This window comes from Erithacus rubecula (genome assembly GCF_903797595.1).
Source record: "Erithacus rubecula genome assembly, chromosome: 2".
In the NCBI taxonomy this organism is placed as follows: Eukaryota; Metazoa; Chordata; class Aves; order Passeriformes; family Muscicapidae; genus Erithacus; species Erithacus rubecula.
The window spans coordinates 46,853,719-46,869,257 of record NC_136685.1 but is presented as its reverse complement, the minus strand read 5'-3'; the positions used below and the strand labels follow the sequence as shown (position 1 = coordinate 46,869,257).

At 47.1% G+C, this 15,539-nt stretch overlaps 1 protein-coding gene and 1 long non-coding RNA gene across 6 annotated transcripts; one reads left to right on the top strand and one right to left on the bottom strand.

Moving 5' to 3' along the window:
- Positions 1-172: 172 nt before the first annotated feature.
- VGLL2 (vestigial like family member 2) lies at positions 173-7,592 on the bottom strand. Of its 5 annotated transcripts, none has more exons than XM_079299030.1 (4): positions 7,374-7,592; positions 4,916-5,207; positions 2,749-3,258; positions 173-1,835 (listed from the first exon to the last, which is right to left on the bottom strand). In XM_079299030.1, the coding sequence occupies exons 1-4, from the start codon at positions 7,452-7,454 to the stop codon at positions 1,792-1,794; spliced, it is 927 nt and encodes a 308-aa protein (XP_079155156.1). In that variant the 5' UTR covers positions 7,455-7,592; the 3' UTR covers positions 173-1,791. The 5 variants fall into 5 exon arrangements, with proteins under 5 accessions (XP_079155156.1, XP_079155158.1, XP_079155160.1 ...); XM_079299032.1 differs by lacking the exon at positions 7,374-7,592 and adding an exon at positions 7,174-7,271; XM_079299034.1 differs by lacking the exon at positions 7,374-7,592 and adding an exon at positions 5,732-5,869.
- A 22-nt stretch (positions 7,593-7,614) lies between these two features.
- On the top strand, positions 7,615-15,050 carry LOC306798780. The gene is made up of 3 exons (XR_013773462.1): positions 7,615-12,766; positions 13,184-13,298; positions 13,772-15,050. It is a non-coding gene; the product is annotated as an uncharacterized lncRNA (long non-coding RNA).
- Positions 15,051-15,539: the final 489 nt, after the last annotated feature.

The following is a 15,539-nucleotide window of genomic DNA, read 5'->3' as shown; positions in this document are numbered from 1 at the left end:
GACAAATTATGTGAGAGTCTGGAAGTTAAAACTCTCATAGCATAGCTCATAGCAGCACTGCTTCTCCCAGTGTTGGGGATTAATGTTAGGAATTTCCTACTATATGCTTTAAAATTTGTCAGCTTCAAAGAAAATACATTAAGAAAAAAAAAAAAAACAACAACCCAAAAACAGAAAAAAACCCAAAACACAGTAGTATTTGTATCAGATGTTTTGTCTATAAAAACATCAGCTTTTAAGTATAGGGTAAGTGCCACTTCTGCCCTGTTTCATTAATTATTCATCACCTGGTAGTAACATTTTAACTTACCACTGCAATAGCAATTATATATTCTGCAGTCCCCTCTTCCAGCAGAAGAAATATGGAGCAGCTCCCCTACTTAATTAATTTTACAGACATACCATATTCTAAAATGTATCACTGCGATGGTCCATATTTTCTTATCTTTTGTATTTATCTCTATGTATTTTACTCACCAAGAAAATATTTTCAGCTGTTAGGATTTCTATTTATCTTTCATGCAAAATAATAAAATAACTCACTTCATCCACGTGAGAGATATGTTTTTGGCTTCATCCTGAACTTTCCAGTTTGCCTAATTTCTCTTATTTAGCTTTAATTCTTCATTAAAGTACACAGGGTGAAAGAAGGAGATACCTTTAATACAGCTTTACTACTGTTAAATATCTAATTCCCCCTTTCAAAAAACTCCCAAAAAAACAACTACTAAAGTGGCAAAACGACAGCAACAAGTAGACAAAGGGAAGTGTTAGAGGCAACTCAGAACTAATGTCCATCACATGCTTTTTGTTCTGGTGCTCCCTTTAAAGGCTGTTGGGTTGGAGGTGAGCCATTCTTCATCAGATTCCTTTCTTCCCCTGCTTTAAGAGGGTTTAACTTTCAAGAAAAAATTTTATTGTAAAAAGAAAAAAAAAAAAAAAAAAGGAAAACCCCCCTCAAACCTAAAAACCAACCAAAACCAAACAAACAACCCACCCCCAACCAAACAACTGTTACACAGCCAATACAAATGTGCCAAACTCTGAGAAATGCCACCTTGGTTTTCGTCTTTCTGGGATTTAAGCAGTTGTGAGGGGAACAGCTGCATATCTATAAGTCCAGGGCAGGTGGCCCCAGTCAGACATTTGCCACTCACAACCACAAGGCTGAAAACCAGTTCCTTGATAGTCTGAAAATGTCCATAACTCTTCTCCATTAACTTTTCTATAAAGCAAAATAAAAATCCAGTTCAAAATTGCTGAGTAGCTTTTCCCTGGTTGCATTCAAGAAATAACTTTCACTGCCATAAAAAAATATTCACACCACTATAAATCCCCCCACAACTTCCTTTGTTGCCTGCATGAAAGCCAGTGGTTTGGCATCACCATCGATGATGTCGTTGGACTCTTTCAGAGTAGTTTGGCTGCAGGTCTGGGTGTGGGGTCTGCTTAAATAGAAGTTCAATGTCTTTGGCTCTCCTCTTGCAACAAAATGATTTTCCTTTCTGAAATAAGTCTAAAGTATCAGCCTTGCAATGCCAGGTCCTTTTAAATCCCGTTGTCTTTCCCCGAGCAGCAGGGCCACGGTGGGCTTGGAAAAGGGCAAGAGGGGAGAGTCTTTGAGTCAGCACATCAGCTCAGAAGGGATCCACCACAGAAGGAGTAACGGCGAGCTGCAAACCAAGATCAGAAGCTGTTACAAACTGACCCGATTTCAGCTCTGAATGCCACCATGTCTAATGGGTAGAGAGCTACAGGGAAGAGCCAGGGGAAGAAGAGTGAAGGACAGCTCTAAAACCAGTACAGATCCTTGCTTTTATCCTGAGGTTGCAAACCTGAGAATGGAGAGAAGAAAAAAAAAAAAAAAAGGAAGAAGAAAAACAGGTACAGGCATTTAAGAACAGAGGAAAACAAATTGCATTTTTTGCCAGTTGAGATCAGTCTAAAGCATGGGATCTCCAGAGCCCCAGAAGGCTGTGAAACAAGGAGAGCAGCCCAAGCCAGACTGGAGAAAGTCACGTGTCCCTCCTGCTTTAAGTGTGGACACCATAAAGAGACATTAGTGGCTGCAGTAGTGAAACCAGCATGGAGTAGACTTCCCTTCATAACCACTGACAGCATCTGCCACCCTGTGTACCCATTTTTGTCAGCACCAAGCCAAAGTCTTGGTTCCAGACACCCCAACAGGCACTGCCAGGGAAAGCCTTTTTGCCAGGGAAAGAGCTTTTTTGTCCAGCAAATGCAATTGTGCCTTCATCTCAAAAACTGGAAGGAAAAGGTAAATAAGGACAGGAGCTAGTTCATGAACCTGCATGGTGTCTAGAAATGATCCCTCAGGACAGGACATGAATAGGGCCAAACAATAACTTTTGGGGCTGCTCCATTCTGCTCCCAGATCTTGCTGCTCAATGCAGGAGCAAGCCAGGGCCAGGACAAAATACCTCAAAGAAACCTGTAGCCTCAGAGCATGTTTGAGGGCATCAGAAATTGAAGTAGTATTGTGGAGATGTGATTTGTTGGCCTGTCCCATCCTTCCTCTCCCTTCCTCGCTTGCCTGGCCTGAGAGCTCCAGGAAGAGCACCCAGGGTAGAGCTCAGGTGTCACACATGAGACTTCCACCCTCACTTCATTCCCCCACAGCAGAACCTCATCCACCCGCCATGAGTCCTCCCCTCCTGCTCTGGACAGCGTGGAACCAGGGAGCAGGGGTGCAGCAGGGGTCCTGGAGGGACCGAGGCAGCTCGTTACCTGTGTCCACGTTGAGGCCAATGCTCTGCGCCATGTCTCCCGTCGTGCTGGGGAAGGGGCCCGGCGTGGTCCAGGCTGCAGCAGGGCCCGCTTCGCTCTTGCCCAGCTCGCAGGGGGGGCTGACGGGCGTGGGCACGGAGGCGGGGGTGAGGCGGTGCGGGCGGACGGAGGCCGTGGGCACCAGCAGCGAGCCGTAGCGGGGGTCGAAGTGGGGCCCGTAGACCTCGTGCATGGCGGCGGGGCGGGGGTAGGCCGTGCTCTGTGTCCCGATGTAGGGGTGGTGGTGGTGGTGGTGGTGGTGGTGCGCGTGGTGCCAGGGCTCGGGGCCGCCCTGGTGCAGGTGGCCGTGCAGAGCGGCGGGCGCGTAGGGGTCGGCGGCGGCAAAGGGCAGCTCGCTGTGGCCGGCGGCTGCCAGGGGGCTGCTCAGGCTGGCCGGCACCGAGGAGGGCTGGTACGTGCTGTTCCAGAAGGAGGGCGGGAAGATGCGCTGGCTCATCGGGAAGGAACCATCTGGGTGAAGGAAGTGGGAAAGAAAGCCAGCAATGAGCACACCTGTCAAGCCTGGATCTCCTTTCCCTAGGGCTCCGTCCCTCCGTGGTCCACCCAAACCTGTGGTAGATTCATTCCTTTAATTCCATGAAAAACTGGCAAACATAAGAATTTGCTCCAAACAATACGGATTCTGCTCCAGCTAAGCACCACTTTGCCTATGGCTTATCCATGAAACTGCAACTATACCCTCCAGCTTTCTCCTACTATGTAGATGGTCATTACCTAAGGCACAAAAATCATAATTTTTCTTCAGTAGTGGAAAATGTGTGAGAGCTACTATACATCACTCTAATTTTCAGGATTTGGTTTTCCATTTTTGTTTTTGTAATAATCTCCTTTTCTAAGCATATATGCCCAACGCTTTCTGGAAAGTGGGCAGGAACAGTGAGAGATGTGACTAAAGGCAAGTTTGAATCACTCAAATATCAGGGGGCAATTCTCCATCTATTAGTAGTCTGTTTCTTAGGTATATTGTCAACATGTTTGGGAAGCCCTTAGCAGAACTGTGGAAATTGGCAGGGCAAAGGACAGGGACCCTACATTTTCTTAACTCAGTTAGCAACATGCAAGATGGACTGGTGATTATTAATAGCACTAAAGATGTTATGCATGTTTAATTGGGAATGCACACTGTTCCTGGAAGAAATAAAACCATATTCCTAATACTTCTTTGCCAGAGAAGTATGTCAGCTCTGAGCCTTGGCATTGCTTGGGAGAAGGGAGAGCAGTTAATGATGAGCAAAAACACCTCCTCTACTGCCATCAATTCCAGGACTGAATATCTCTCACCCGTGAAATATTCTTAGACACTACAGACAGCAATCTGTGCAGGGTCTGGGAAACCAGCCCTGGCCGAGCAGGTGGCCCTGTGAGGGAGAGTTACTAAGACTGCCCACAAGGAAGTGCCAGCCCTAACTCTCTGGCAGATGGAGTGTGGAGAAACTTTTTCCCCTCTGCCCTGACTACGCTCGTGGGCCAGTCCAGTGTGAATCAGGCATGGATATGGAGAGCTGTGCATAAGCCATGGCCTTCGCCTTGATAGCACATGGCCATGGGCAGGTCTGGAAGCCCTTGTTTTCGGAAATTTAAGAGTCCTTGTCAGCACTCTAGCAGCAATCAGAGTTTTGATACAGGCACACACAAAATCATTTTCTTTAGAGGTGGGAAGCTGTTTAGATAGGTCCCACATTTACTTTTTGCTTTGCTCCCATCACTATGACCACTCTAAAATGAAGGCTGGGGTCAACGGGAAATACACTGGTCACAGTCACAATTTGGGAGTCATTCCATGGCGGTAGCCCCCTCCAGGTAAAGAATCTGCAGTGAAAAGACAATTTGTTTCCCCCACTGCCTCTCAGGCTGCTTTCCCCCTGGGCCATGCCCTCCCTGCATAATCTGAAGGGCTTTACTCTTTCCTATTTTACTCTAAAAGGGCCAAGAAGCTGGCAGCTCCTAGCTGGGATCCCAAGGGATGCCTGCCGGACACCAGCCGCTGGTGGGTGGGAGGAAGAAGCCGGGATGCAGGGCCGAGGCGAGGATGAGGTGCCGGCCCAGAGGGCACCCCCAGCATCCCTCGCATCCCCCCTCATCCCCCGCATCCCCACCGGGCGCTCACCCCGCCAGGAGCCCGCGTTCCGCGCCGCCTTCGCGCTGCCGAGGGAGAAGCTGCTGGGCTGACTGAGCGCCCGGCTGAAGTGCTCATCCACCACGGCGCTGATGTCCCCCTGAAAGTAGGTGAAGAGGACGCAGCGGGAGCTGATGTACTCGGCCTCGGGGGGTCGCTCCTTCTCGGGGCTGCAGTCCTCCTCCTTGATGCTGGCCGCGGGGTGGCTGGTGAAGGAGCTGCCGGCGCTGGCGCTGCTGCCGCTCTCCGGGGCTTCCTGCATTTTGGAGTAAAAGGCTAGTTTCTGCAGGGAAGGAGAGAAAACGGAGCCGGTCACGCAGCACACCAAGGTGCGCTGTCCCGCCCTTGTGCCATCCGGCGCGCAGTGCCGAGCGCTCTCCCTCTGTCTTTCCGAGAGGATGCCAAAGTCTGGTCCTCGGCTGCCCACCGTTCCCTCAGCATACACCACAACCCCCACACCCCTATATCGCCCTCTGTAGTCCGGGGTCAGCGAAGGGACTGCAAATAGGGCTGGGGGACCAAAACCCACAGGTTCCCAAGGGGATGGAGCAAGACAGCCGCCGGGTGGGGAAGACGCGGCGGGACGAGGGTCACACCGCCGGGTCCCCCGCACCAAACCCCGCAAAAAAAGGCTCTTTGCAGCTGGCTCCGGAGCATAAGGCGGCCGCCAAGGGGTTGCAATGCGGGGACACGGGCGGGCGGCGGCCGAGCACCCAAGGAGCAGCGCCGGCTGCTGAGAGAAGGCGAGAGTCTCTCGGTCCCCGGCTCCGAAAATCTGTCTGGTGCAAAGAGTGTCCTGTAACCCACCGCGGCGAGGTAAAAGGAAAGAGGCGGGGGGAAAGGCTGAAAGTCTCAAACACACTTGGGGCAAAACTCAGCATTTCCCTGGACACCAAGAAGCTCCAGGTGTTTACTACACGATTAATCTCCTTTTACAGGACTCCGTCGAGTAGGAAAACAGCGGGCGTTGTGAAGTTTGCCGGATGTTTCCCGTCCTTATGCGCGTTAGCGTGTCTGCAGCTGCTGGGAGTTTCATAGCAGTAAGCGCTGGGACGCGGAGACCGGGCTTGGCCGCTGCGGACAGAGCCTTAAGGCGGCCGGCGGGGCAAGAACCGAGGGGACCGGGCAGAGTCTTGGGCCAAGACACCCGATATATTTGATAATGTCATTCGTCGCGACGACGGCCTTTCCGCTTGGCTCCCTGTTCGGCCATTGAGGTAATGATCATCCCCCTTAATAATGTCATAAGCCGGGGGTTGAGGGGGTGGTGAGAGGCAAGGCAAGGTGGGGGAGACATCATCTGCTATTTGTGACGGGTCCTGGGCCCCGCTGCCGGGCGCTGGGGGCGGCACAGGGACCGCCACGCCGCTGGCCCAGCACTGCACGGAGGGGCTGCACCGCCTCGGGCCCGGGACGCTGTTCTCTATATCCATCCCCTTCTCGTTATGTTGGGGAGGAAGGAATTAATTTCTGGAAGAGGTAAGGGCTAGGGAAAAACTGGGAACGCAAAGGGGTTAAAAGGAAAAGCGGTGTGCAGCAGGTGCAGCCCGGGGAGCTGAGCCTGACCCACGCGGGACCGTGCGCGTTCCGGCGCCAGCAGATCCCCGAGCACCGCGGGCCGAGCGTGCCCAACATCCCCGCGGCCGGAGCGATCCTTGTCTTGAAACCTCGGGATTAGCTGATACCCGACCGCCCGGGCGGAGCTACACGCAGTGAGGCGACGGGACGCGGCTCCGCTCACGAAGAGCCCGTGGGTCCCGCAGCCGGGGAACTGGGGGATGTCCCAGGGTCCCGCCGCCGCCGAGAGCCCCGGGAGAGGGGAGCATCCTGTAGCCGCTTGCTCCGCTTCGCGGCCGCGGTTTCCTCCGCTATCGCCAAACCGGGGAAACCCCGCAACTTCCCGTCCCCCTCGCCTGCCCCACTTCCAGAGCGTAACTCCGGAGCACCCCTCCGAGGCGGCTGCAAAATCCCTTCACCCCGCGGCTCCCCTGGCAGCGAGATGCCGGCGCGCAGGGGTGAGAGATGTCCCGGGAAGCCCGGTCCCGCAGCTCCCGACGGTCCCCACACACATCGCTACCCCGACCCGCCGCGCTCCCAAGTAGCCCGTCCCGGTAGAGAAAACAAACAAGCAAACATTTTAAAACAAACTGCCAAGCAAACAATCCTCCTAAAAATCCTTCTGAGGGTTAAGATCGCTCCCTCACTCCCAAGGCATCCCGTAGCCCGTCGTTTGCCGCCGGGGTACGTACCCTGCCGAGCCCCGCGCCAAGGTGGGATGCGGTTCTGCTCCGCTCACCATCGCAGGCTCCCAGATCTCCCCCCCTCCCGCCCCCCCTTTCCCCTCCCCTTCTCCTTTTCCCTTTTTCCCTTTGGTGAGGCCCCAGACGGCCATCCTCCAGACGATACCCCTCCCACCTTCTGCCTCCTCACCACTGTCCCCTACTCGTACCTGGTGGTAGGGGCTGTAGGCTGCTGCGAGGTAGGGCTGAGGAGGACCATAGACTTGGTACATAACATCCAAACAGCTCATGGCTGGCCGCCGCCGAGAAGTATTTTTTTTCTCATCAACTCGTGTTCTGCAAAGTGGAGTAATGCTTTGGGGGAGGGAGGTTGCCGGGGGTTAAGAGGCACCACGCACTGGTGGGAGGAGTGAGTGGGGATGAGGCCGCGCTGGCACCCCCTCCCTGCCTTCCGCCCTTCCTATTGCGTGGCTCCCTCCCGCAAATGCGCCGGGACTGGAGGGGCTCCCCGGCCGCCGGGGGAATTTCAGCCGCGGGCCTGGGTTGGCAGAGGCGGAGGGATCAGGGAGCAGACCCCCTTTCCGCAGCCGGGACCGCCCGGGAGCAGCGGGGCGGGAGGCGCAGGGGGAGCTCCGGCCACGCAGGAGGCTGGCGGGCTGCGGGGGGAACCGGGGGTCGACGGAAGATGGGGGCTTACCCAGCGAGTCAACCCATCTCCCGCTGCTTTTTATTTAACTGCATTGATTTCATTACATTCCACGTTCCTTCTGGGCTGGGTGCTGCTCCCGGGGAGCAAGCCCCTGCCGCCCCACACCTCGTCGGGCCCCGCTCCTGGCCCGGGCGAAGTGGAGCTTCGGGAAAGGAGGCGATCTGGGTGACCCCATCCAAATCCCATCAAGTCCGGCGTCCGCCGGAAAATGCCACCACCGAAGCCACAGGAATTGAGAGGTCTGATAAAGCGAAGGAGGAAAAACCAGTTACTCCCGTGGAAGAATCTCCCCAGAAACTTTTGAATCATTACGAATCCCGGGAACGACGCTGGTTTTGCATTTAATAGAAACTAAAACAACGCCGAGAGGAAAGTCACGCAAAACAACAAATTATCGTGAAAGTAAACTGGATTTACTCCCTGGCTTTCTGCTGAGTACGACAAGCAAAGTTGTAAATAGTTAAATGTATCTTCACTGCTCATTTTAAAGGAGTTGCATAGGAGGCAGATTATTTTTTAACAGAGATGTAAGTTCTCATTTCAATATCAACACTTTAAAATGTTCAGTTTCATGGTACAGGTCACAACTACTGTGAGAAAAGACCCATTTTGTTTTATTTTAAGCACCTGTAATAAAGCAGAAAAAATCTCCAAAATACAAGAGAGATAATATTACTAATTTTTCAAATGCTGATTGGTTACAAAAGTATTGGACAAAATCTGCAAACAATGAACACTTTGAATTTTGAAGACCTGGAAATATTAGCAGCAAAACCTCATATTTAAAACTAAACATTGACTCTATTTTGTTTTCTTCATAATGCAATTCTTATATTGCAAGTTCTAGAATTGTTTTGAATGCCTGTCATTCACCAAAATCATATTTCAATGCCTGGTGAGCATGTTTCAATGTTTCTGCACCAGGTGCAAGGTTTAAAACTCATATTTAAACAAAATTCATTCTCCCTATTTTAGTTTGGGAAATTCATTTTTCATATTGCAGTGCAGCCTGAAACACTGTGGCTGTGGGTTCTGCCTCAGTGTTTCCTCCTTCCCCTACCAGAACCAATTTTGCATTGGTAGTCAAAAAAATGAGGGAGTGATCTCTGGGTATTAGGCTTTACAATAAGAAACATAACTTATACTCTATAATTCTATTTCTCATGAACAGTAAGCAAATAATCACAGTAGGGGGGAGGACTCACTCTGTGGCTGGTGTCCAAATTAAAGCAGTCAGCTAAAGAACAGCCCTTCCCTCCTCACGGTGAGCGACTGAGGGATCTCACTTGGGACAATGGGATCTCACTTCTCTGTGTCCCTGCTTGTGAGAGGTAAGGAGCTTTCTCAGCACACACAGACCTGTGCCTGTTTCAAAGGTCATGGTGTGCTGGGCAAGGTAGCAAGAAAAGCCCATTTCTCAGAGGGTAAACCAAATGAACACCTGTTCCAAAGACACAGCATGCCATCCTGCTCTTTGGACCAGCCCTTCACCAGGACTCTGTGCCATTGCAAAGGCAGGACCTGACACTGGCCAAGGCTCAATTCACTTGTGTGGAAAAACCCAAAGTGTAACAGCAGCAGGTGTGACTGGGTGCTGTGATGTGGCACCTGGTCTAGCCTGTGTATCCTGGAGAATCTCTCCTTGAGGGCTGAGTTCAGGGTTTTACCTCACACTCAAGTACATGCTAGGGGAATCAGGTCTGATGTGGCTTGGTATGAATTAGGTCTCTTTTATTTACAATAATTCAACTGTAACACTGTGCAGTGTAAGGCACAAGTGAACTTCAGTGTCTTAATGCAGAGAAGTACAAACATTCATGCAAAAATGCTGGCAGTATTTTGCCTGTTTGGTGCATCTGTGAAATTAGTCCTGGTATAGGAAATTATCCTGGAAACCAAGGCTCAGAAAATATATTCATTAATGATTCTCACTGTGTATTTACAACTATATAAAAACAGCCTTCTTTGGTCTTAACTAAAGAATTCTGGGTGGGTTGAGCCACATAAGGAATTACAAAAACTTGGAAAGAAAAAACTGAGTTACCTCAGAGAGAAAATTAGGAGAGCAGTAAAGGAAAGCACAGTTGTAGAAGGGACATGGGTTAAGAACTGACTATGTACTATCATAGCACTGGCATGGGCCTAATCCTAAGCCATACACTGGCAAATATTTCACAGCAGTAATATGAAAAGAATATGGAAAATGTTAAGAATAAAGAATGATAGATTCTGATAAACAGCAAGATGCAGAAAGTTACAATTTGCCTCAGAAAACATTCCTATAAAGCAAGTCAGTGTTATCCTCTAGCTAAGCTGAAACTTTTTACAAAAACAAGAATTGGGTACTACTGCGAATGGCTCACCAGATCAGACAACAGATCATGAAACAAAACATAAACATTCAGAAAGACTGGGACAAAAGCATGGTAGCACTGGCCACATTTGTTGCTTACCTTCCTTGGAAATCCTACATCCAGTGCTAGCCTGCCAGCCCCTGGTGTGTGAAGGTTTGAGCACTGAGTATCACATTCAATTAAAGGATTAAGTATTTATCATTCAGGAGGGGCATTTCTGGTTTTTCAATCATACCCCATATATCATTCTTGCTGTTCATAATATACTTCTTTAGAATCTCAGGGAGACTTTCCCTGTTTCCAGTAAGGCATGCTTTCCCAAATACAAGATAGCATGAGGTGGGTGGAGAATCTAGCCCTCTCTGCAGCCATTTGTCACTCTGCTTAGCAGCCTTCCGTGCTTTTCTCTTCCAGCTTGGGTTGGCTTGGCTTCAGCCTCCAGCTGTTGGTTCATGTAATGCCTTAGTTCACTTATCTAAACAGTCCTTTTGTATGCAACATTTTCTCTTATGAAATTGATTTTAGTCCATATAATATTTTTTTTTCCTGTCAAAATAGATGGAGCTCCTTTACTTTCTACTGCAATTTTCCTAATAGTTTTTGTACCATTTATTTGCAACTTATGCAATTTTTCAACATTGTTTTAAAAATATTGAGGCAAGAATTTGTTATTTTTCTAACATTTCTCTTGCTGAAGATATACAAAGCAAAATACCTTCTTTGCAACTGATGGCTTATAACTGTTGGGTTTTTTTGCCATAACGCAGTTTTGAAGACATTATAGTGATGCGTTCTCTCCCACTGTGATGACCACTGTATTTCCAGTTTTGATACTACAAGTACATAGAAGACATGGACTGCTTGGTGGTGAGGAGCTGATGGTCTTGGGAGCATAATGGAATTTCTTCTAAACTTTCATATATGACTAAGATTGCAACTAACTAGTCTGCAAACTGTGATGATCCCATGTGAGCCCATGACAGTTGTTCATGATGCCTCGTGCAGTCATCCTTTCTAAGACATTTTCCATCACTTTGTCTTCCTTGTTTGTAGATGTGCAACTCTTCAAACAGCTCCATTCATGTGGTGTTTGTTCTTGAGAATGCCAAGAGACTCAGCAATTGACTCGGGTATTGCCAAATGTCCCAATTCTCACTTTACTCACCAGTCTTCTCGTTACTATGTCACCTGCTAAATTTATTGGTGTGATTTCATATCAGCTTTCAAGTTACTGATGATCATCTTGCACAGTCCACAAACGAACTAGTACAAATATTCCTATACAGTGTTCATATACTATACTCCTGCATGGCAGTAGTTGTATTTCTAAATACTGAAGATCGTGTGCTGAATGTTTCTTATATTTTTTGTCTATCTGCTGTGTGTATCACTTATATTGTGCAGTACCTCCTCCAAGAGATGATAAATTCAGTTTCACTAGTCTTCCTATTTCTGCTCTCTGCTTTACTCTCTAATGCCTCAGTCTGCCTGCAGGACTCAGCACATACTTAACTTATAGCTGAATGCACTGTTTGTGAGTTTACATGGGTCAAATTTGGCTGAAATTAATTAAGATAGATAATGTTGCTCCTCTTTCTTATCTTGTCAGTCTTTTTACACTACATCCCTAAAAGCTTTTTGTTTTTTTAGGGCTTGGCAACTGTTTCCATGGTGTTCTCAGGGATGTTTTTGAGGTCCAGCCTCTGGGTCTGTATTAATGCAGAAGACTGTAGGCTCAAGAGCTTCTGGCTTGGTAGTTTTTGTGGATACTGAATTAACTGTCATTAAAGATAAAAATAAGTATTATAAATATAGTAAAACACAGAGTAAAAATCAGGGGACACATAGCACTGACTTCATTGTCTCCTTTGCTGTCCTGAAAAAACCTGTGTTTCAATCTCAGAAAGCTTGTATGGTTAATTTTGATCCTCCTTTGAAGGTATGATTTTTTTTCCCCTTTTCCTTTTCTTCCCCTACTCCTCAAAGAAGTAACTGTTAGCTGCTAATTAACCACACACACAGATACTATTTGGTGTGCATGGGCACATGTGACAGCACGGCTGCTCCAGTGACACGCTGTGCAGCAGCTGGAATGTACGTGGTGATTTTTACTCCATGATGTATTTCCAGGGGAGCCGCAGCCCAGCTCAGGGTGCAGCATCTGGCGCGTGTCACTCACCCGTCCTGGAGGCATCACCTGTCTCTCCTCTACTGATGGTGGCAGATGAAGAGATCATTATGCAGGGCAGGAAGGGAAATCCAGAGCTGTCATGAGGGAATACATTCGCACGCGTGAGAACACACTGAATGCATTGATTTCAGGGCTTGATTTTGCAATAGGAAAGTTCGTGGAAGTTTTTTTCCAAGTCAGCATAGGAACAGACTCAGTCTTGCCCTCAGAGGCAGAGGCAGCAGCTTTTCTGGTGCAGGTGTTTTGGCACATTCAGATCTGAGCTGAATCAGCGTGCACCTCTTCCCCCCTCTCAGCACTGAGCCACCAGAAGATGAACCTGGCTTGTTCTGAGATTCATTCACCAAGGTATATATTTTTTGTATTTGTATGCAATACCTACCATACATATTTTTTCTGTGTTAAGAGCAGAAAGGTAATTTCAGTGAAAATTTTCCTTAACATGCACAACCTCCATGCACAAAAAAGGGTGGATTTATGTTTTATGCTTTTGTTTTTTTTAAAAATTGCTTTCATGTGGAAGCAGAAAAAGGCTGTGTCTGCACTCTTACGGGGTTTCTTAAGCACCAGCCCTTTTAATGCAGGCACTAAACTCCTGATGTAATTGTGATATATAGATCCTCTACAGTGTCCAGTCTCAGTGATTTTGATCTCACAATCATACCTTTGCACACTTTGTTTTGAAAAAGACATTGGTTTTACACAAAGGTTTTAATTCTTGTAAATGCTTTCATTTTAGAAGCATCTTTCTTTCCACTCTTTTAGATAATATTTCAGACAGAGGAAGGTAGGTGGCAGAGGAAGACTGCAGCTTGAGAGAGTAAGTAGCTCGATGCAAGGAAACAACAAGAAAATCAGGTTTTCAGCAGAGCACAAATAGGTAAGGTTTGAGTCTTTTAATGTCTGTACAGACTTTACTGCCACCAATATGAAGCTGGGGTGAGGAAAATAAAGGCTCTCATTTACTCCCATGGTTAAGTCTTCCTCAAGCAGAAACTTTAATTGCTCAGAGTGGGCAATATTATATATCATACAGAAAGGGCTCACTGCTTCACTTCTGTTTTATTCAGTGTGCATTTGGCTAAACTTGGAGAGAATGCCACTGGAAAATGGCAACAGAGAATATTTTAAGCAACAAAATTTAAAAAATAAAATAAAAAGAAAATTCATAGCAAAATACTGGAGGTGGAGCCATGCTACAGGGAATTGTGTTCTCATTGCCTGGAATTACCCAAATAATGTAGCTCCTGGATCAAGTGTAAATAGGGGTGATTTCAGGGCCTGGAAAATATCCTGACTTCATGAAACTGAACACAGCCTGCATTTAACTTTTTTTAATGGTTGTATTTATAGGGAACTTAGTCCTCACAGCTGCAAAATCCAACTCCATCTTCAGAAATGAGGCTGGAAAAGCAAACAAGAAGTAGAGAGGAAGACAATAAGAAAAGAATGAACAAACATACAGATGCTACAGGTATTCATTGGGTAAAGAAGAAGGGGCAAAAGAATAAGTAATTTGAATTTCATAGTATCTATATACTGCAGTCCAGTCCACTGAAAAACAGTATATGCATAGTCATATTGTAGCTCAGATGGGAATTCTGAGTTTTGTATTGGTATTTGTGTAAATTTACCTTTTTTAATATGGAAAGATAAGATATTACTATGCAGGTAACTTATTTGTAATAAATAACAATGCTCCAGACTCTATTGAGGATATGCAGTTTGTGCCTATGCCCTTGCTTGTACACAAAATCATTAGAATAAGGATTAATGAAATGAAATCCCATGCAAAAAGCACATCCTCAAAGGCAAATCATAATGCTCATATCATGGCTCATGTGTTGGGATCTTCATTCAGTATGGCCACATATTTTAAAGAAAAATCTCTTCTCATGCAGAAGGTGGGCATTAGCCTGAACAGCAAGAGTTTTACACATACTTAGGAATCAGTCAGTGAGCTGGCACAGGAGGTAAGAGCCAGGAGCTTAGAGAAAGTAAGCCATTCTCACACCTCTGCTAGAGAAGGCTTATGTGCATTAAAGAACTTCTTGTCAACTGAGTTAAATTGATGGAGATACTACTCTAATAAATCAAGTTTTTGAAAAGCAGATCCAGTTTTTATAGCAAGGTAACAGTACACAATATTAATTTCAGAAATAACTGCGGAAAACATTAAAAATTACCTTTCAGTTTTTGTTGAGTTTATCTATATAGCTGGTAAGAGCCAAGCACATGGTTTGGCACACACTTGGAGTTGCTGCTTCACAAGAAATTGATAGACAGGACTCATTTAGCCTCAGAATCTGGCATAATTTTTGAATTATGACATTTTTCAGAAATTGATACAGACAGTTCTCTGGTGAGATGGGAGTATGGTTTATTGTAAAGGAGAGCATGAAAACTGAAGAGCTGGCCAAATGCAGAGGGCAACAGGAAGGTAACTCAAAGGTATTTCTGTGTCCCTGTCTGTTGAAATAATATAGCTGCTACATTAAATAACTGGCTTGCCCACCATTAAGGCACCAATTTTTGTCTATACTGTCTATTGCTGATCACAGGGACAATTTTACCAGTCTGTGTGTCTCTTGTCTTGATTTGTTTCTTTACTTCCAGCCTGGGAATAGACTGGGACCTGCTCCGGGGGAAACCACACCCCCATTATTAGGTATTGTGCTCTTTCCCAGGTAAGTGTGTTCTCATGGTGGAGGACAAATTTTATCATTCATCAAAATACACCAGGTGCCACACTCCAACAACCTGCAAGTACAGTTACAGTGTTTGAAGCCAGTGTCAGAAAAGATGTCATATATATTTGCTCCTTTGTTCTCTCTTGCCCTGCATTCTGCATGTGCAGAATTATGGTTACACTGCTTCTCTTCTTGCAGCTAGATTGGGATGTCCGTCCTGCTCTTCACTGGAACTTCAGAAGTGGGTTGCAAGTTCTCTCTCATGTTACTTTTGTGCATTGCCCTGGCACTATGTCAAGAGTCAGTTGGCCCCAATAAATAGGGTCCATTAGTCCTGTGTTCTCCAGTTTGCCGTGCTCAGGGATCCTTCCACCAGGATCCTAAAAGCAACTGCCTTGTGACACCCTTCTGTATGCTCCTCTTATTTGAGA